Genomic DNA, 19,435 nt, shown 5'->3' on the forward strand with positions numbered 1-19,435 from the left:
CTGTCAGTATTATAGCAGGAAGGGGGACTAGCGAGGGCCATGGAACTCTTTACATAACCTGCAGGAACATCTCTCTGCAGCCAGATTCTCAGCACTGTCAAGGTAGGGCACTTGTACAATTCCAGAGCTCTCTAACTCATCAGGGAAAAAGCACAAACCCCCAAACCTCTGAGAGCACTGCTGCCTCACAAAAAATCATCTAAGCTGTAAAGTTCTTTGATGTACTGCTTAGTGTTGTGGTATTATGTGAAAAGTCTCAGCATGAGGAGAATTAAAACTTACTTTTTTGTGTCTTAAAAATAAAATCCATGGCTGAGCTACACATACCTTATTAGCAAAAAAACCCCTCTAAACCACAACATGTAAGAGATAATGACTAAACTGTACTTGAAGTTTTCTTACTCATCCCTCAAAAAAACCCAGAATAATCTCAGATAATAATTAACATGGCACCTTACAAATACACCTGGAAAACTGCAAAGCAGCAAAGCAGATTTTAATACCAGACACAACTAAACATCTTTCACTGGTTCCTTTCGTAATACAGGTAACTCTTCGTTCTCCTCTCAGAAGCAAGCCTGGGGCTACAGAGAAAACCTCTGACCCCAGAGTAGAATCTGGCTGGGATTTAATTTTCATCTAGCAACGTAGCCTACCTTTTTCTCTGTTGGCTACGTGCATAAAGATTCTGAAGATGCGAAGAAAAAAAAAATACACAGGAAGTTGCATCTGTGATCCAATTTGACTTAAATTTAGGGATTAGCGATTATCCTAGTAAATATACTAGGATCTTCACCTCCTCTATCTTGAATTTCAGTGGATGAAGGGCTTTTGTTTCATCTTTCCTAATTTTCACATTAAAATGAAAAAGGTAAAATATTTCATTTTCTGCCTAAATAAAGAAGCAATTTTAATGTATTTAAAGGAATTAAATTCCTGGGACATTAGAAGAGGGGAAAAAATATTTCCACACATTTCAAGTTGCACATGTAAAATGTAATTTTTTTTTCTGTTCAGCATAGTAGCTCAAGAAGTACTCACTTTCTGAGCAGTCTTTTAATAATGCTTCTGTGATTTTAAAGCGTAAAGAACTTCCTGGACCAGGAGGTTTGCCTGCAACCTTCAAGCTCTCAGTCGTTCCTTGTCCTTGTACCATTATGGTATCTATTACAGTCAGATTATTTCTGTGTACAAAGAAAAAGGGGAAACATTCATAAAAGGACTATGCAATTTATTGCTCCTGCAAGCTTCTCTGCAGACTATAAAGTTATATCCCAAATGTGGAGGACAGAAATACAACCAGTTCCACAGATGTTTCCAGGAAGTAAATAGTGGGGGTCTCAAACACAGTGTTTGCAAGACAAAAACCTAAGAAATCACAACATAGTGTACAAAATATAGAACCCAGTGAAGCACTAGTTACAGTTTATATTTCAACATCATATTAATGTATTACACCTGATACAACAGTGAAATAGTTATTCAAACAGAGCTCTTTACTAGAAAGATTGAACTTGCATTGCAGCTTGACCTTGCAAATGACATCTATAACTAGAGTCCCTACTTTCAAGATAGTGTAGTATGTATTTAAGTTTTCAAGTATCCAAGTATTGGTGGATGAAAAAACGGACATGAGCCGCCAATGTGCACTCACAGCCCAGAAAGCCAACCGTATCCTGGGCTGCATCAAAAGCAGTGTAGCCAGTAGGTCGAGGAGGTGATTCTCCCCCTCTACTCTGCTCTCGTGAGACCCCACCTGGAGTACTGCGTCCAGCTCTGGAGTCCTCAGCACAGGAAAGACATGGACCTGTTGGAGCGGGTCCAGAGGAGGGCCACAAAAATGATCAGAGAGCTGATAACACCTCTCCTATGAGGACAGGCTGAGAGAGTTAGGGCTGTTTCGCCTGGAGAAGAGAAGGCTCCAGGGTGACCTTATCGCAGCCTCTCAGTACTTAAAGGGGGCTTTAAGAAAGATGGGGACAGACTTTTTAGTAGGGCCTGTAGCGATGGGACAAGGGGTAATGGTTTTTAACTACAAGAGGGTAGATACCGGCTAGCTAGAAGGAAGAAATTTTTTGCGATGAGGGTGGTGAAACACTGGAACGGGTTGCCCAGAGAGGTGGTAGATGCCCCATCCCTGGAAACATTCAAGGTCAGGCTGGACAGGGCTCTGAGCAACCTGATCTGGTTGAAGATGTCCCTGCTCATTGCAGGGGAGCTGGACTAGATGACCTTTAAGGGTCACTTCCAACACAAACCATTCTCTGATTCTATGATAAGAACAGTGGATTATATATTTATATTAGAAAGTATGTACTGAATACACTTTAACTACTGTAAAACATATCACAATCACATTTAAATTAAATCCTTCTCCAGACACATATGATTCTACAATTATTCTTGTAAAAGTGATAGTTTCTTATTGACAGCTGATCACAAATATGATCTTTTATATAAATAAAAAACATCAGAAAAACTCACACTCATTTCGGAAATATCTGTCATACCTGATAACAATTAATGATGAAACAGTTTTATTAAGAACTGGAGTGAACTTTACTTTGACAGACTTTCTCTCACCAGGTTTTAGTATTAGACTTAAAACTGAATGACGAGCCAGGCCCTTTGTAAGTCCTACAGTGCTTTGTAGTGGCTGGACCTTAAGAGAGTGGGGAAAACAAAGGGACACTTTTAAAAATACGAAATTTTTACATATAGTTGATAAAAATGATATTATTTTAGCTAGAAAATTGGTCCTGTCATAAAGATGTGTACTACCCAATGACATATACTGTTTTTTTAACCAGAAAGTCTGATAGCACAAGAACTTCCCTACTTATTAGTAAGCTATCTGTGTTTATTAAGAAGCAGAAGAACACAGCAAGACAGAACTGAGCTAAACTACACTTAGGCAGATTCATAAAGTTCTAGTAGAAGAAAGAGTTCAGAAGTTCTTAAATGTATATTTTAAACACTAAATTAGCATTAAACCATTATGTAACATTTTCTATCCTCAACATTTTCCATTGTTAAAACATTTTTGGAATATATGAAGTGGAAAAAGCAAACTTAAAATAGAAGAACTAGTGAAAAAAGTGTATTTTGCTAAGTTTGCCTTCAGATACTGTGCAAGCATCGAAGTGCTAATCTAAAACAAACCGCAAATGGAGGGGAAAAGGCATATATATTGGACGAGAAAAGAAAGTGTTCAGGATGTGGCATGCTCTATATGAAAAAGCACGCTCTTAAAGTTGTCCACAAAACTCGAATCCCTTAAAATGAAGAACAAAGCAATGGAAAACTCAATACTTTGCTAATTTTAGAACTAGCAACCACTACACCAAAGAAAATAATCCTGTATCAGTAAGAGAATGAAATAAATGCAGTTTTCCTGTAACTTCCACAATTGTATTATGTTAGCATACAGAAAGAGTGACATTTTAACTGTCACATTTGAAGAAACAGTACTTTTACCAATTTCCTGAAAATATCCAACAGAAGCATCACATTCTTCACACATACTGATACCTAAACTTGAAGACATATATGACTGAACTCTTATTAAAACATTAAAATATCTAAATTTAAAAATATAAAGAAGGTATTGAAATACTTACGCAATTTCGGAAGACCTGGAACTCGAGAGTCCTCAGATTGAAATTAGTTGGCTTACTCAAATTAAACCTAAAACAGACATGCAATTTTTTTTTCCCCCACAAATCAGGGAAGATAATGACATACTTGCATTTACAGATTTTAGCACAAATCAAGAACCTATGGTAGGACTCAAACAATATGCAGCTGAAAGGATCATTTGATTTTTATTTATTTCCCCCTCCCATACATCAAGTTAAGGAAGAAATGTAAACATCATTCTAGCTTAGCAAAAAATACAGATGTGGGTTCAACGGCAATCAGCCTAGATTTAGTTCTCAACTGGCCTAATGTTTAAATTCCAGAAGTGGCCAACACTGTAACTACCAACACAGCTGCCAAATACTGCATGCATTTTTTGTAAAATGTGTTTTGGTACAGGGTGAGAATGCCCTAAGTACTCTAAAACAATACTTACCGTTCTAACATTTTATCAACAAAGGTGGATGGGTTAGAATACAGAGCTACAGGAAGGAACTGAATATACACAGGAACATCAGCTGGATTTTCTAGAAAAATGTCTTCTTCCTATTCAGAAACACAATTTTTGTAAAGTTTACATTAGAATTAATGTAATTAGAAATACCTATTAAAATGCAGTCCCTACAAAATGATATTATCAACAAAATAACTTACTGATGAGCTGTTTGTATTGGTAAGAGGGAAGCTTAGATGGCGTGGTGAAATAAGTATGGAAGGCCAGGACATTTCTGCTGTAATTTTCAACCGGACATCCTTCTGAAGATCTGTGTCTACTTCAAATACAGCATTCAGTCTGGAGAAACAGTTATAAAACTTATTTTACAGCAGTAAAATGGGAAAAGCCTGGAAAAAGCAGAGGGCTTAAAAGCACCCCAAAACTAACATTAGCTTTGAGAAATAGCACGGTACGTTATATTTATATGCACTTAAAAAACCCATTGAGGTTTGCCCATACTTACCGCTATTAAAAAGCACAACAAAAACCACCAAAACATGCTATAGGAGACCAACCCAAAGATTCTAAAGATGTTCTCTATTAAGTATTGTTGTCAACATCCATCCATTCCAAGTTCTGTTATGGCCTATTTATGGATAAAGGTGAGCAGAAAAATGTGGTAGGACTTAAGTGCTTCATCACAAATCTTTTGGTATTTGCATTTCTCTTAAATCACTCCTCTCTGGACAGCGAGACACAAATTTTATCTTTCATTAGGAAGTGCCTAGCTCTCTATTGCAGAAACAAATTTTGAGAACATAACTGAGATTCAGATCAGTAAGAAAAATAACCCAAAATATATTTGATGATTTGCAAAGGTATAAACAGTAGAAAGGAAAAACATCAGTCCTGCTACAGTCTGTTTCCAATACAACATCCAGACATCCACTATCCAGAAAACGTATTGTGCCTGCACATGTGTAACGTACAGTAAATCCGTATGTGTACTCTAGCTGCAATGGATACACGGACTATGTGCCTATACTCCTGTCTAACAAATCTAAAGCAAATCTGAACTAGTCACAGTTGGTGCCAGCTACTATTTCCATCAGTGAATGATGTTCTTTGCTATTAACCGACATCTGCAACAGACTTGACTCCTGTTCTCCTACAAGCTCTCCACTGTGAGCGGAAAGACGACTAACAGTATTGAGTTCTCCAGTCAGCAAAACAGATGAAATGCTAGACTCCAAATGCGCAAGTGAGAACCCCTCTGTATTCAGAAGGAGCAGTTTCTCCTTTGCTGAATGCTACCTTGGACAGCTGGTTAATTTTAAGTCTCTTTAAAAGCATTACATATTCTAGATTATATATATTATATTAAAGCATTGTATATTCTAGCTAGAACTGCTACTTATTCAGTAGTTTTTAATAGAATTTTCCTTTACTGTCCTCTTACTGTAAGTGATAGGACATTCTTGAAAGTTACTGGTGTGGCTAAATAGAGGATTCTGTTTAGATCAAATTTGTTCAGGAGATATTAATAATCAGCATTGTAACAAAAAAGTGATAAAGGAGGTATGCTTTTGTTACTCTATTTAGCTACATACGTCATTTTGTTTCTCCACAAATATGCATACCATTTTTGAAATGGTAGTCTGAATGCTATCATCACAGAAGACAAACGCACTTGCTTTTAATGCTAAGTTACATCTCTTGGAGATTAAATCACTTTATGTGTGAGAAGGCAGATGTTTAAAAGGTACATAGCAGTCTACAGAGTTTGACTTTTTCTAAACATTAAATAGCAATCATTAATCACCGTCTATTTAGCAAATCTCAAGGAAAAATATCAGACAATTTGATACTTCACTGAAATGCAACGATCTAAGAATAGTAGCAATAGAAAACCTTATGAAATCTTAGAGGGATACTGAGGTACTACTTTGAAAGAGATTAAGCAGGGATACGGCACAAACAGAATAATCTGGTTTAGGAAATTTTTGCAGAGTAGAGACTGCCTTGCTATTGCCATCTTTTCAAGAACCGCAGCATACTCCAGTGAATAGTAACTTTCAGTGTTCTGTTTGACCTGAAGAAATTATCACTGTTTTTTAACTTTTGAAATATTGCCTTTAAAGGTTTTGCAGAGAAAGCCAAGTAACTCCTTCTTGGTCCCCTCTCAAAGAGCACTGCAATATTAAGAAACCCTGTATTTTATAAGCACACATAACACAGAATTATCTAGTGATTTAAGGCCCGAGAAAGTAACAGGGATAAAATACTTACCTATGGCTTGAGTTCTCTTTTATTTCTGTCCATTCTTTGAATAAGTTCTCATGCAAATCCCAGTCAGAATCCCATGCATCATCTTGCATTGCTATGCTGTGCTGAACTTTAGATTCCGCTTTAAGAAATAATGCGTTTTTTTAAACTCTCTATGTAAAAACATTGCTTAAGGAGGAAACTTTTTTTTTTTAAAAAAGAGTTTCATTATAAAAAGTTGAACGTTACTTACATTTAGATAGAAAAGGCAATCCAACATAACAATGATCTCCACATTGTAAACCAGGATCAAAATAAATATTTGCAATCTGCAAAACAGGTAAGAGCAGATCAATTAAGAAACTGCACAGTAAATCTAATGACCAAAGAAAAAAGAAAGATTTCTGATGATCACAGAAACTTAACATATGCTATATAGAGAGAGAACTTGTAAACATGTAGAAATAAGTCATAAACAAACCTTTGATTTTTTTCCTGGCTCTAAATCTTCTTTATTACTTCTTAGCCTCTTATAATAAAACCTTACATCTTCTGACAAGGAGCGTATGTGTTGTATTTTCACTTTCTGAGAAAAGGAGTTCATAATGTTCAGGCTCTGGTGAACTACTTTGCCCTAAAGAAAAAAAAGGAAGAAAAAAGTCTGCAGGATATGCATTTTCCCTAGCATACATATTTATTTATGCAGGCTGGCAAAGACCACAGCAGAAATGAAATGTTAAATGGAGATTTTTAACTTTGCGATCTTAACAAAATGCCACTTGCAACACTTCAAGGTAAGTTTCTGTGAAGTTGTATTCCTTCCTCCATCTGCTTCCAAACACAGTTTCATCCCTCTTTCAAAATTAAGTACACCTTAAGTGTCTTGAAGAGCTAGGACAACAGTCCTGCTTAATCAAATCATGTTAAAAAAGTACCAGAGGAGGAAAGGCAAGAGAAAACGTTAGTTTTCTGAGCCTCCTATTACAAAAGGGAAACAAGTTTCTTGTAAGAGATCTAGTACATAGTTGCTAGCAATTAGAAATAACTTGAAAGGAACAGTAGAGTGAAGCTGCAGATTACAAACACTACAGGTGACAGAGGGCATTTAAAAACATAGGTGCAATCCTCCTTCCCACTCCCAATGAAATTAAGACACCAGACACTAAAATCACAACATTTAAAAAGAAAACAGAGCAAGTTTTTTCCCCACACCTTTACACCCTGCCTCCTCTTCTGAGCCAAACATTATTTTACCTTTTAAGCACAGAACATGCAGTTTAATTGTTTGTCACTATCAGAATCATCACAATGCTCAAGCTCTCCCCCTGCCCTCACTTGTAAATCAATGATTCTGTGGCCATGTTTTTCACCTTATCTCAAAACCCAATCCTAACAAGTATAGAGTAAACAATAATTAAAAAACAAAACAAACAAAAAAGTGCACAACTCAGGACTGGTGACAAGATTTCAGATTTATATAAAATAAATGAATACAAGCAAATTTTAATACCCAATACTATCTATCTTCTAATGAACACGACTAGAGTTTTTCATGTTCCCCTTAAATCAATACTGTCAGCTTTTTAAAAATTTCTCTAAGGTAAGGACTGAAGTGGAAAGATGGGAGAGATGCACTTTTGCAGGCTCAAAATTTGACTGTGGCCTCAGGAAAGTGTCACATACTGTAACAGTCTCAACAGTAGCAACTGCAGACGGAAAGAAACTACGAGAATAAATCCCTAAACAGTATAGTCCTGTTAAAGTGAATAGGAGGTATGTCTGAGCTTCATCTATGGAATCCTATCAGTAACAAACTGCCATCAATTGGGCAAGATAAAGGTTTGTTAAACTCTGCAGAACAAATGAACAGTATTTTACTATTTATTTTATTTTACTATTTATTTACTATTTACCCTTACACAGCATTTAAACATGAAACAACAGATTAAGATTTTACCCATCAGTAATAAGAAAAACAGAACAATGCTATTTAGCATACTGGTTCTCCAAGATGAGCTTTGATCAGGGAAGAGTTGAGACGTGGCACTGTGGGCTAGAAATGCCATTATGAAGCAGAAGCAACACACCTAAGATCTGTTTAAATCAAGACACTGATCTTTACAAGGCCTGTATACACTGTTAGTGTATTGCTGACAAACTTCTACAGAATACCAGAAATCAGAGTTAGGTGCAAATACATTAAAATTATAAACAGACAGCACTGGGAACCAGGCAGCTGCAGGAGAATTACATCCTAGGTATGAACTGAAAAGCAAGCGTTACTAAAATTGCAGCACATAGTTATTCCTGGAAGTTATAGCTGTCAAATTTCTCTACCAAACACTGAAACAAGAAGAACTAATGCTATTTTAGGCTTATTTTCATAAGTAATGGAGGCATTACAGAAGAACTAGATGGCAGAGTATAATGAATTCAGTGATCACACATTTAGTTTGAAATGAATCCAAGAAAAAGTAAGTCTGCTGTCAACGTTCTCAAATATCAAAAGAGCTAAGTGATGAACTAACAGAAGTAGTAAGTGAAGCTGACTGCTCTGAAAAGCTTGGGGCTTGAACACAGAAAACAGTCTAGAATCTTGTCAGAGGTGGCAATTATATCTGAATCTATACTCCCAAACAAAATGCAGGAGCCCAAAGGTCCCCTGAAAGAATAATTACGTGAAAACATTACTAGTAAAGAGCGAAGCCAATAAAAATCAGAGCAGTCTGGCAGTGAGAAAGCAGGATGACAGCAAGGAAGCTATGCCTTAGAGGCTGAGAAACACAGGTGCTACAAGAAGTAGTACCTGCCAAAAACAAAACAAAAGCAAACAAACAAACAAAACAACAAACAAAAAAATCAAGCTGACCAAGACCTTGGGCATACACTAAGATACATCAAGAAGCTCTTTGCCCATTCCAGTTAGAATAAAATAAAGGGAGATTTTAAAAAAAAAATACTTCTTTATGGCCCTAAATGGAACAAAATATTTTAATGTGGCATTCAAGAGGGACAATGACCTTGCCAGGAATTAGGATATATAAATTAGGATACAGAATACAGAAATTGTTTTACCTTTGGTGAAAGAAAGGGAAACGGACCTTTAAGTGATTTCAGTTTGTCAAAGGCTTATGGGGCAGTTAATAGATGAAGTTACAGATACCGTAGTCAGTGCAATAAATATCCATATAATGGTGAGGCCATATAGTCAAATAGGAAACATAGATCCTAAAGATATAACAAAGGGATCTCTGCAACTGCAGGCATGACCATTTGATCTCAAGAGTAGCAAAAGACTTCAGAACAATTTGTGAAGCAGGAGATCAGAAGGGAGATGGAATGGATAATGGGGCAAACGTAGCAATGATTTACTGAAGTCCTGCTGACTAACCTGTCTTCCTCCGATGAGACCTATTGCATTACATTTTCAAAAACTTATCATTTATCTACTATACATGAGGTAAAGCATTTGCTAAAGTGCCAGTGAAAAATTGCTATTTAAGAGTACACAAATTGTAAGATAAGCAGGAGATACTAAGGAGCTATTGGAAAAGGTGGTGAGAACAGGTGGTGCTCTACGACAGATTAAGACTATGACAGACAAGGAAACAAAAACCATTTCTACCAACATGCATGGAGTTAGTTTTATCCTTTCAGAAAACTGCCATCTCTATCTCCTTTTGCTACTCTTTTTCCCCCAGTTTTTAGTATCTCTCCCTGTGATTTTCCATCATACTACATTCCCCACTCATCAGAAAGTCACATGAAGTTCAGGCTTCAATGAAATACCAATTGCAAAGTCAATATGCCTCGACTGCCCATGCTTCTATGGTTATGCTGAATGACAAGTGAGAAGTATTATCTGGTTAATAGCTTGCTGCTTGAGTCTGTAGCCCTGAGCAAAGAAGCTGCTTTCAGCACTCACTGAATAAACACTACTGCAGGAGCAGGGATGAAAACAGCCATTTCATACTTTTGCAGAGAGCTGTAGACCCACACAGCTTTCTTGCTTTCCTGTTCACATACTCCACCATGTACACTCAAGGAGCTCTACTTTCAGTGTGGAAACAATACAATAATGCTTCCACAGAGATCAAGGACTTCTTATACTGAATTGTCAGTTTATTAGCTGACTTTGTTGTCTTCAGTATTACACTTCAGGAATTATGAAAAATGCATTCCATGCAATTTCATCTCTTACTTTTGGTGCTAATGCACCTGAATTGGTAATAACCACGTGACCACAGCTACGTTAGAATGAAGCTGCAAAGAATTAGGTTTGAGATCATATCAGTATTCCAAGATCGCATCCAAGTGGACAGTAGAGGAGATGTAGGGATAACTCATGCTTGGGACACGTGGGGGGAAAAAAAACCCCAAAATAGCAACAAACTGAATCATAACAGTTTGGTAGCACAATTTCTCCAGCAATTTGACATGCAACAGTTCGAGACAGTGGTTTCTCTTGAAAAGGACAGACAAATTAAAAAAATACAGCAAGACCCAACTCCCTTACCGGAAAAGAAGGTGGAAGAAAAACATGTTTTGGGGAGCAGGTCAATGAACCTACAGCAATCACTGCCTTCACTGGTATAGTTAAAATCTGGAAGAAAAAGAACAAGAAAAGTTTAGAAAAGAATACTTAAATTTCAGCCTTTAAATGTCTCTTCCACTTTTAAATTGCATAGAATAACAAAACCCTGAAATTCTACAATTAATGTAGTCTAGGTTTATATACACATTTAAAACACGGAGATGTGAATTAAGATTTCAACACATCATCATATTCAGAGCAGTCATTCCATATTGTCAGGAAGCACACCTTTGCTCAGTCATACTTAGCACCATTCTACATGGAACACAAAAGCATAGTTAAAATATAAGCTCTCCAATGGGGCTTTATATAGGTCTCACTTGAATGGAGCTTACTTTGTTGGAAAACAGTAAAATAACATCTTTAAAGTAAATGAGTATGAGGGAAATAGGACATACCGAACGTCTCAAAAAACATTAGAAGTCATGGTAAGACCTCAAGACAGATGTAGACTTAGAAAAAGGAGTGTGGAAGGGATGGCCATGAGATCCTTTCTGCATATTATTAAAACTACCAATACAAGTAGAATAACTTGTAAGAACAAGCAAGAAAATAAAACGCTTCAGATTCTATAACTGCAGGGTCACATACATGTATGGACATATTAAAAAAAAAGTTTAAAATCTCAGATAACTGGCAGAAACTAGGAATCTCCCATTTTCTGTAGCTTCATCAGAACCACACAATAAACTATATAATTTCCTGACTTCATAAGCACAGTGTCACATTTATTTATTTTCTATGTATATCACCCGAAGATATTAAATACAGATTCCATTACGTACTAGAATCTCTCTCTTCTGCAAAACAATTTATTAACAGGAAGGGCATATGACGTTCACAACTGGTTGTTCTTCTGTCCCTTACTAATCTTACTGTAAGAACTCTGTTTCATCAACTGTCAGCAAACTACAATTTCTCCAAAAACAACTTTCACATGGGGTTTTGACAAAAAAACCTCTGAAATTATAGCCCAATTTCAGTAACTGAAAATGTACCGAAAAGCACATTGTCAGCATGCGTTATGCCAAAAGATCCATGTATTGATGTTTTGAGGATTTGTTAAGGCATTGAAGAACCCATACCTCAAAGCATTAGGTCAGATCTAAATGGGTATTTCTGAAAGCCGGATGGAAATCATAATGAAACTCATTCTTCGTTCCTTCAGAGAAGACATAGCATAAGCAGCATTACTGTCATCTGATGCAGGGTTAACTCGCAGAGATAACTTGACCTCTAGAGGTACCTTCCAACCTCAGCTTCTCCCTGATACTGCAATCTATCCACTAATACAACTCTTAAAACACACTTAAAACCAGAACATATCATTTGGGCAACACCCATGAATAGACAATAAATATACCTCATAATCTGTCGTGATTTGTACAGCTCCATCATGAATTCCTTCAAGATCTTTTGCGATTAGTTTTACTCTAAACACAGCATAATAACCTGATGCTAGTATCACCTGTAAATGGTAGAAACAGTGTCATCCATTGTATTCCATTAAATGGAAAGAAATTTCACTAAAATCATACCCAACACCCTCTTATTTCTTTCAACTGAATCAAAATCCATTTGAAATAACTGTCAGTAGTAAAATTGAAAAATTTAAACACACAAGTTACTAATGCAAAAATAATCTATTCCTTGAGGTGATAAATTCCACCCTTCCCAAATAAATTGTAAGCATCATCTGAGGGCATGGAGGTTACTGTTCCCGAAGTTTTCCCTTTCAAAAATCTAACCAATCTGAACATAATACTGCTTCTTAAAATAAATTTTAAAAATTGTACATGCTTTATCATACTCAAATTCAGACAAAAATCAAGAATTCTTACCCTCCCTCCCTGCTAAAATGAAACTGTAAGAAGCTGCAGAGATTTGTCTCTTTTTTCCCCCTCCTAAATCTAGCTTTAAGCAATGGATTCAAAGGATTACTTACTGAAGACTGATGGGATGCACTAGCATTTTGTAGTTCATGGTGGTTTGCAATTATCGTTGTTCTGTTTCCCTTTTCGGTTGTTAGAAGTTCTATGGCCAAACCATCCCCTATAATATGCCAACTTTTTATAGCCAGCTTAAAAAGAACAAAAGGTACTGCTTTCAATAACAACACCGATGGAAGTTTTTTAAAAAGCAAACTAAAACTAAATCCATCCTTACCTCTATCGGATTGCTGTTGATGACTGCAAATAAAATGCTGGTAGCTTCTGTTGCACTCAGTATGCCAAAATCTATAAATCGTTCCTCAGTTTTTGGAGGCAGTACAAAGTACTAGAAAGATTGATGAAGGTATTTTAGCATAAGTTAAATATAAAATGTGCCTCAACTCTAAGATCATTAACAAATGCATTAATAAGTCTAACACAGCAGTACCGTGACATCAAAATTCTATACATTTTCTATGTAAAACTAAAGGGAACAAAAAAGAATTTTTGAGCAGTAACCAAAGCTGTTTAAGAAAAGAACTGGTAAAACCATTTTGAAAGTAAAAAAGTCATCCTCCCATGGAAGTAGAATAAAGAATTAAAAACAGTCCTATGAAGTCTGCCTCTAATTAGACTAAAGTGGCTAAAACAAAGGAAAATACTTACATCTAAAAATCCTGTGTATGCTCGGACAGGTAGGTGAAATTTAGAAGCATTGGTGATAAGTAAAATATTGTTATCTATATGAACAGATGATGTGGAAGGCATAAAATGAAGTGTAAAAATATATCTGGATTCATTAGGCAGAATTAAGACTGGTTTACTGAAGTTCTGGACCTAGATCAGTGAACAATGAAGAACAATGTTACAATTTAACAAAGTGCAGCACATTTAAACATTTACTATTAAATAAAAACCTTCACTGAAATGGGGCTTACTTTAAACATTGGTTTCACTTCTTCTGGTAACACAACATCATGTATAAGGACTGCAAAACTGAACGTGTTTGTTAGATAGATCGGTCTTTCCACAGAATCAGCAGCACTGTCACGGATGTGAAAGAGTGTGGCAGTATGATCAAATCCTAAATAGCTATTAAAAGAAAACAGTATGAGAAAAACGAAGACTTTCCTCAAACCTAAAGTGTTTTTCTTACACAAAAGACTAGAATTCACTCAAGCCAACAGCAAAAAAGGTACATACCCCACTGTATGCTGAAACGGTATTATTAGCACTACAAGGACATTGATAATTAAGTAATTCAGACGAGATACGAAAATATGTGAATCAGCTTATTAGGACGACTAAAAGAAAGTGTTGGGAGTATTAAGACATTTTGCAAATCATGCATATTCCTTATAAACCAAATCAGGCGTCTGCAGCACAAAGTTCTGATAAGTAAGGTTTAGTTTGTTTGCCTTTAAAATATTCTGTCAGTTCTGTTGCTAAACTAGCACCCCATTTCAACAATAATTTTAAAGTCAATTTAGCCACACTTTGTAAATAAGTAACAAAAAATAAGGAAGTACTGACAGTTCTTCCAAAATCTTGCTTAAAACTAAAAATATTTTCTCTACCCTTACTTCATATAGTGATAGAACAGCAAATGCAAAAGCAGAAATATTTCCAATACTGCATTTTTAAAATGTCTCATCTGCAGCCTTCAACTGCTCTAAAAAATGACTCACTAAGGTCACTTTGAACCCAAGCCTTGAAACCAGCTTATGCATTACTAAGGCTACCTCATTTACTACTGTAAAACCAGAAAAATTCAAATAAGTAATTGTAGTTCTAAATGAGCTCCAAATTCAGAAGACTTGGGTATCACCTCTTTTTATCCCCTCTCCCCCTAAGAAGGCTAAATTCCCTGCTACATCAGCTAATTTACAGCATTTAGTTTTTGAACTATGTTCAATTACTGTAAGCTCACCCATCCAACACTTCTGCTTGATACGGTATTTCAAGTTTGGAGTAGCTCTTCTCTTTCGCTTTAACAGTTATTTTCCCAGAAGACTGTGATGCTTTTTTTGCTTTTGATGCTGTACACACAAGAATATAAGTAGTTTGTTAAAGCAGACAAAGAAAATGATCCATTGGGTTAGACTTAGCATGAGTGGAAGAATAAAACCACAGAGCTAGCCAGGAGATGAAGTATCACGGAAGAGAAAAATGGATCTTAAGGAAATTTCAATAAGCAACTGACATGGAATCCAAGGTTCTGAATTCCTATCCCTTAACACCAGTTAGTTGACTGATATAGTAAGCTTATCTACGCTAGAGAAGCCTGGTTGTTCCTGTCAAATAAATAACTTGGACATGTCCAGACGATAATTCATATCCAGGGTGATCTGAATTCCCCATTTAAAGAGTATGGAATACACCTATCAAGGTGTATCCCTAATCAAGGGATTCAAATACTAGTTAGGAGGAACCACCAGCCTCTAAAGCCCCTGCATGTATTAGGACAGCTGATATAGCAAATATTTAGGGCTGGCTGCTTCACTGAGAAGAATTCACCAAGTTCATCCCTTAAAGACATTAAGCAGCTTGACTGGGGTTTTTTCCCCAACTCCCATTTCTTCCAAGATCTACTGTATGTTGGTCAGTAGGTCCTCGTATAACAATTCCCTCCAGCTTCAAAATCTGAACGTATTACCACCTCAGGTTGACAGAGTTCAGCTATTTCAGAATTTATTTATAGGCTAAAAAAATATTTCACTCATCTTACAAACCGTGAGCTATTAAAAATCTAAAGTGCTAATCAATAAGTAACAGTAATAATAAAAATCAATCCTCTCCTCTCTATCGTTACAACTTCTAAAATTATGTCTACCTGAAGTGAATAACATTGCATCTTATAAACTTCCATTTCTAAGCAATGCCAGCAGAGACACTACAGCACCAACTGCTATCTTAAAGCAGTAACATCTGAGTAGGTCAACAGCATTCTGACAGTTGATTAAAATATCTATAAAAATGAAGGTGCCTTTCTACAAAATGTCAGCATAATATTTACAGTCATACTACGTAGGAGGGCAATGACCCAGCGCTTCTTTCATAAAGATATACATGAAAGTCAGTATTAGAATACGTAACATATCTTTGTAGGAAAGGTACCAGTAAAAGCTTTTTCCACTTTCACCTCCCTTGTTCTTTAATCTGAATTCAGGATCGCAAAATAAAATAAGCCAACTTTCACAGTAAGGTTCTCAAGAGCATGACAGATCCCTACTTCCATGGTCATCCCAACATAAAATGTAATTTTTTTTTTAAAAATAAGACTTTGGATTCTTTTTTTAAACTTCGGAAGGATCAAAGGGCAATCCAAGGGATATACTCTCCTCTAATAGATATTACTGTGAGGAACACATCCTGGTTTGCTAGGATTTCTCAGAAACAAATCCCTATTTAGACTAACAACACATTTTAAATAATCTGTGCCTTAACATAAGATTCCTGCTTATGTTTAATAAAAACCCGATGTTCAATTTTTATATACACACATAGAAGATTGCTTAAGAATTCCTTCTCTTCTCACCAGTATTTACCGGTCTAAGTTACTTCCTGATTATGATCAGAGATGATCCCTTCAGAAATAACTTGTTAGAAGAACTGTAAGCCTTTTCCAGGTATGCAAATTCCATTTCCTTCTCAAAATTACGAATAACATTTTGTTTAGAGAGTGGAAAATAATTCATGAAGTTTCAGAAAGTTTTAAGAAGCACTTGAGAAGTTCTAAGAAGAAAGGAGCAGTACTTACCATCAAAGCTAATACTTGCGACTTTGGTATATTTACTTTCAGAGGCTTTTAACGTAACTGGCTTGAAATGTACTGTTATAGCTTCGTTCTGTGGTGTAGGTCTAACACTCTGCAAACAATCAAAATATGAAGCACCTGTAAATTTATCATTGTTAACACACAGTGCAGCCTTCACGTATCCTTCAAAGTGATACAACAGCAACTAGTTTTGGCTGAGTTCTTACAGGTCTGTCTTTCCTATAACAAAGCAGCATTATAAGAGGCTTGAGAATTTTTTTCAGGTCCTGCAAATTACTGAGTCAGTATGCAGGAAAGTGGGCAATAGAGTGCTGCTCTCCTTGGGAATGCTGGATGAAGTGACAGTATGGACAGACACAAGTCAATAAAATAGAAAACAAGCTTTATTTAAATAAAGATTTTTTTATTATTATTCTTAATGCTGCAGGATTACAATAGCTAGATGATTTGTTTCCGGTGCACTCATTAACGAAGTTGTTAACTGACTTGTGTAATTACTGGTGACGATACAGACATCTACCTTGCCTCTGATCCCATGCTAAGCCTTCGGAGCTGCCATGGGGGTGGGGAGGAAATTATTAACTGTATAGAGAACGGTTTTGTAGATCTGAGATGACACTCATTTTATACCAACATTTTACAAGATCTCCTTTTGTATCTGAGGATCACTGTTTTAAACTAAATGGAAAAGGTGAATTGAGCATTACTGGAATAGCAACTGTGTCAGTTATTAGCCAGAGCTGATTTGTATACATACTCATTGCTTTGCAGCAGGATTATGGATTCCATGTCAATATCTGAAGACTCTATAAAGACTGCTAGCAAACCCTTTATCTAGACTCCACGGAGAGAAAATGGGCATGGAGCATTTAAATGCTGTTTTTCTTGTTTTGCTTAAAATTAGGATGGCTGCCATGATTCCTCCTTCCCACCTGTCTTCTCCTGCTGTACAAACAGCTCAGCTGCTCATGTAGCAGCTGTTAAACTACTGCAAATTACAGGATGCTGTATTAAGGAAACTGAAATGAGTGCTGGTTTACCTTATGCTGGGCTGCAGAGGTTTAGCACGTGCTTCATAAGCAGCTGAGCCTTTCTTCATCAGAGAGGAGCAAGGCAGACAGCTAGTGGTACAAACCAATTACAGTTCTTCCAAGCTAAGCTGTCCTTGATTGTAAATTAAAGCCATAAAATCATGCATACATAACTAAGCTCTGCAGGCCACATGATCCTTAGAGGAAACAAGCAGCACTGCTCCTGCAGCTAATGAATAATCTCTGTTAACTTAACTATAAGTTCTGGATTTTGGATTTATAGTACTGACCCCTGCCAATGATCTGCATACACGTGGTGCAGATATTTGCTCTTTCTCTTCACGAGTCAATTCATAATTATCACAGCTTTCTTCTAAGGAAATCCATACTACAAAACTGAGATCTCGAGGTGTCTTTAAAAAAATCTCTTAAAGCAGACGAAACCAAAGCTGTAATCAAGTTCATAGCTTTTGCACAGCAGAAAGGATAACCATTTCTAGCAGCTCTTTTCATGCAAAAGGCTGGTTTTTTAATTTTTGAAGTTCGAAATTATGCTGATTTTATTTAGTAAATCAAATTGGAAATATTCAAAAGGGCAGCCTGTTACCAGAAAAATGGCAGATTTCAGAGGTGCATCTCAAACCACAAATGTAACAAACCTAGATGTATTTACTCAAAATGTCTACAGCTAATGGATTTAGTTAAGGAATTTAGCACTGTTTTGCTCAAAATTTCTTAACTACATCATGCACATTTCTCATTTGTTGCTTGATTACATGCTACAAAAGGAAATACAGAATTAAGACAACTAAAGGAAAAACAAACATCCTTAAGAATCCTTTCAATTTCACTTTCCTCAAATTTTAACCTATTTCAAATAAAGCCCAAGCAAAACTTATCCTGAGATGTTCCTTAAGAATCATCAAACATGGACAGGTCATGAGAAAACATGCAAAACAAGTTCCGTCAAGAATCTAATACCACCAATTTTCTCAGAAAATGTCCTGACAGCAACTTCTATGGGGAAAAAGAATTTAAAATAGGCATGCTTCATTAACACATGGCTCTCCTATGGAGTGCCCCAGTCAAGATTTCTGACCCTGCTGTATGAAGATACATTCAATATTTAGCATAAGAGCAGAAGCATAAAAGCAGAGAATGAGGACGTTAAATGTTCTAGAGAACAGAGAGGGGGGAGAAAGCTTTGTCCTATTGCAGCAGTTACTGAGAAAGACTTAAAAGGTTTAAGGACTCTCAGGCTATACCTATTCTAATAAACTAAAGAGAAGATTATGGGTTGAAACACTGGCGCATGTTCATCCATACTGTTTATCTGTCAACAAGCTCCCAAGCATAGTTTTGTCCACCTAGCATATTGCTCTCAAGACTGAACAGGCTGTAGACTCTTGCTTACAGATAGTAAAGACACAGCTATCCTGCTCAAAGAGGAAAAAGCCCTGTGGCTACGCTACAGGCAGCGGACTAAGGCCGGTTCCATTAGTGTCAGAACCACCTCTGTACTGTTTTATTCACTTTTACAGACACAATTATTTTGTCAGAAATAACTTGCCTTTCAGTTTAAACAGGGACACACCTAACTAACTAAAGTTCACTTTAACCATAAAGCACCATCCAGAACAGCCATGGAATAAACTACTACCAGATTTTAATCCTTTAAGGTAACTTTCCCTTGAAAACTTTGAGATGTGTGCACTCAAATGTGCAGGCTGAAAACATAACACGGAAGTAAACTACTTCTTG

The 19,435-nt window shown here is 36.4% G+C and overlaps 1 protein-coding gene across 1 annotated transcript in view; it reads right to left on the minus strand.

Annotated features, from left to right (window-relative positions):
• Window positions 1–19,435, minus strand: part of TMEM131 (transmembrane protein 131) — a 103,793-nt gene that overhangs the window by 22,187 nt on the left and 62,171 nt on the right. Inside the window, 16 exon segments of the mRNA XM_059815445.1 lie at window positions 1,042–1,184; window positions 2,511–2,662; window positions 3,621–3,687; window positions 4,076–4,185; window positions 4,294–4,432; window positions 6,365–6,482; window positions 6,594–6,669; window positions 6,822–6,974; window positions 10,857–10,943; window positions 12,298–12,402; window positions 12,880–13,014; window positions 13,101–13,211; window positions 13,532–13,702; window positions 13,804–13,957; window positions 14,796–14,904; window positions 16,626–16,734. Of these exon segments, the coding sequence (XP_059671428.1) occupies window positions 1,042–1,184; window positions 2,511–2,662; window positions 3,621–3,687; window positions 4,076–4,185; window positions 4,294–4,432; window positions 6,365–6,482; window positions 6,594–6,669; window positions 6,822–6,974; window positions 10,857–10,943; window positions 12,298–12,402; window positions 12,880–13,014; window positions 13,101–13,211; window positions 13,532–13,702; window positions 13,804–13,957; window positions 14,796–14,904; window positions 16,626–16,734 (1,939 nt within the window).

The sequence above is a fragment of the Gavia stellata genome, chromosome 1, assembly GCF_030936135.1.
Source record: "Gavia stellata isolate bGavSte3 chromosome 1, bGavSte3.hap2, whole genome shotgun sequence".
Taxonomy (NCBI): Eukaryota; Metazoa; Chordata; class Aves; order Gaviiformes; family Gaviidae; genus Gavia; species Gavia stellata.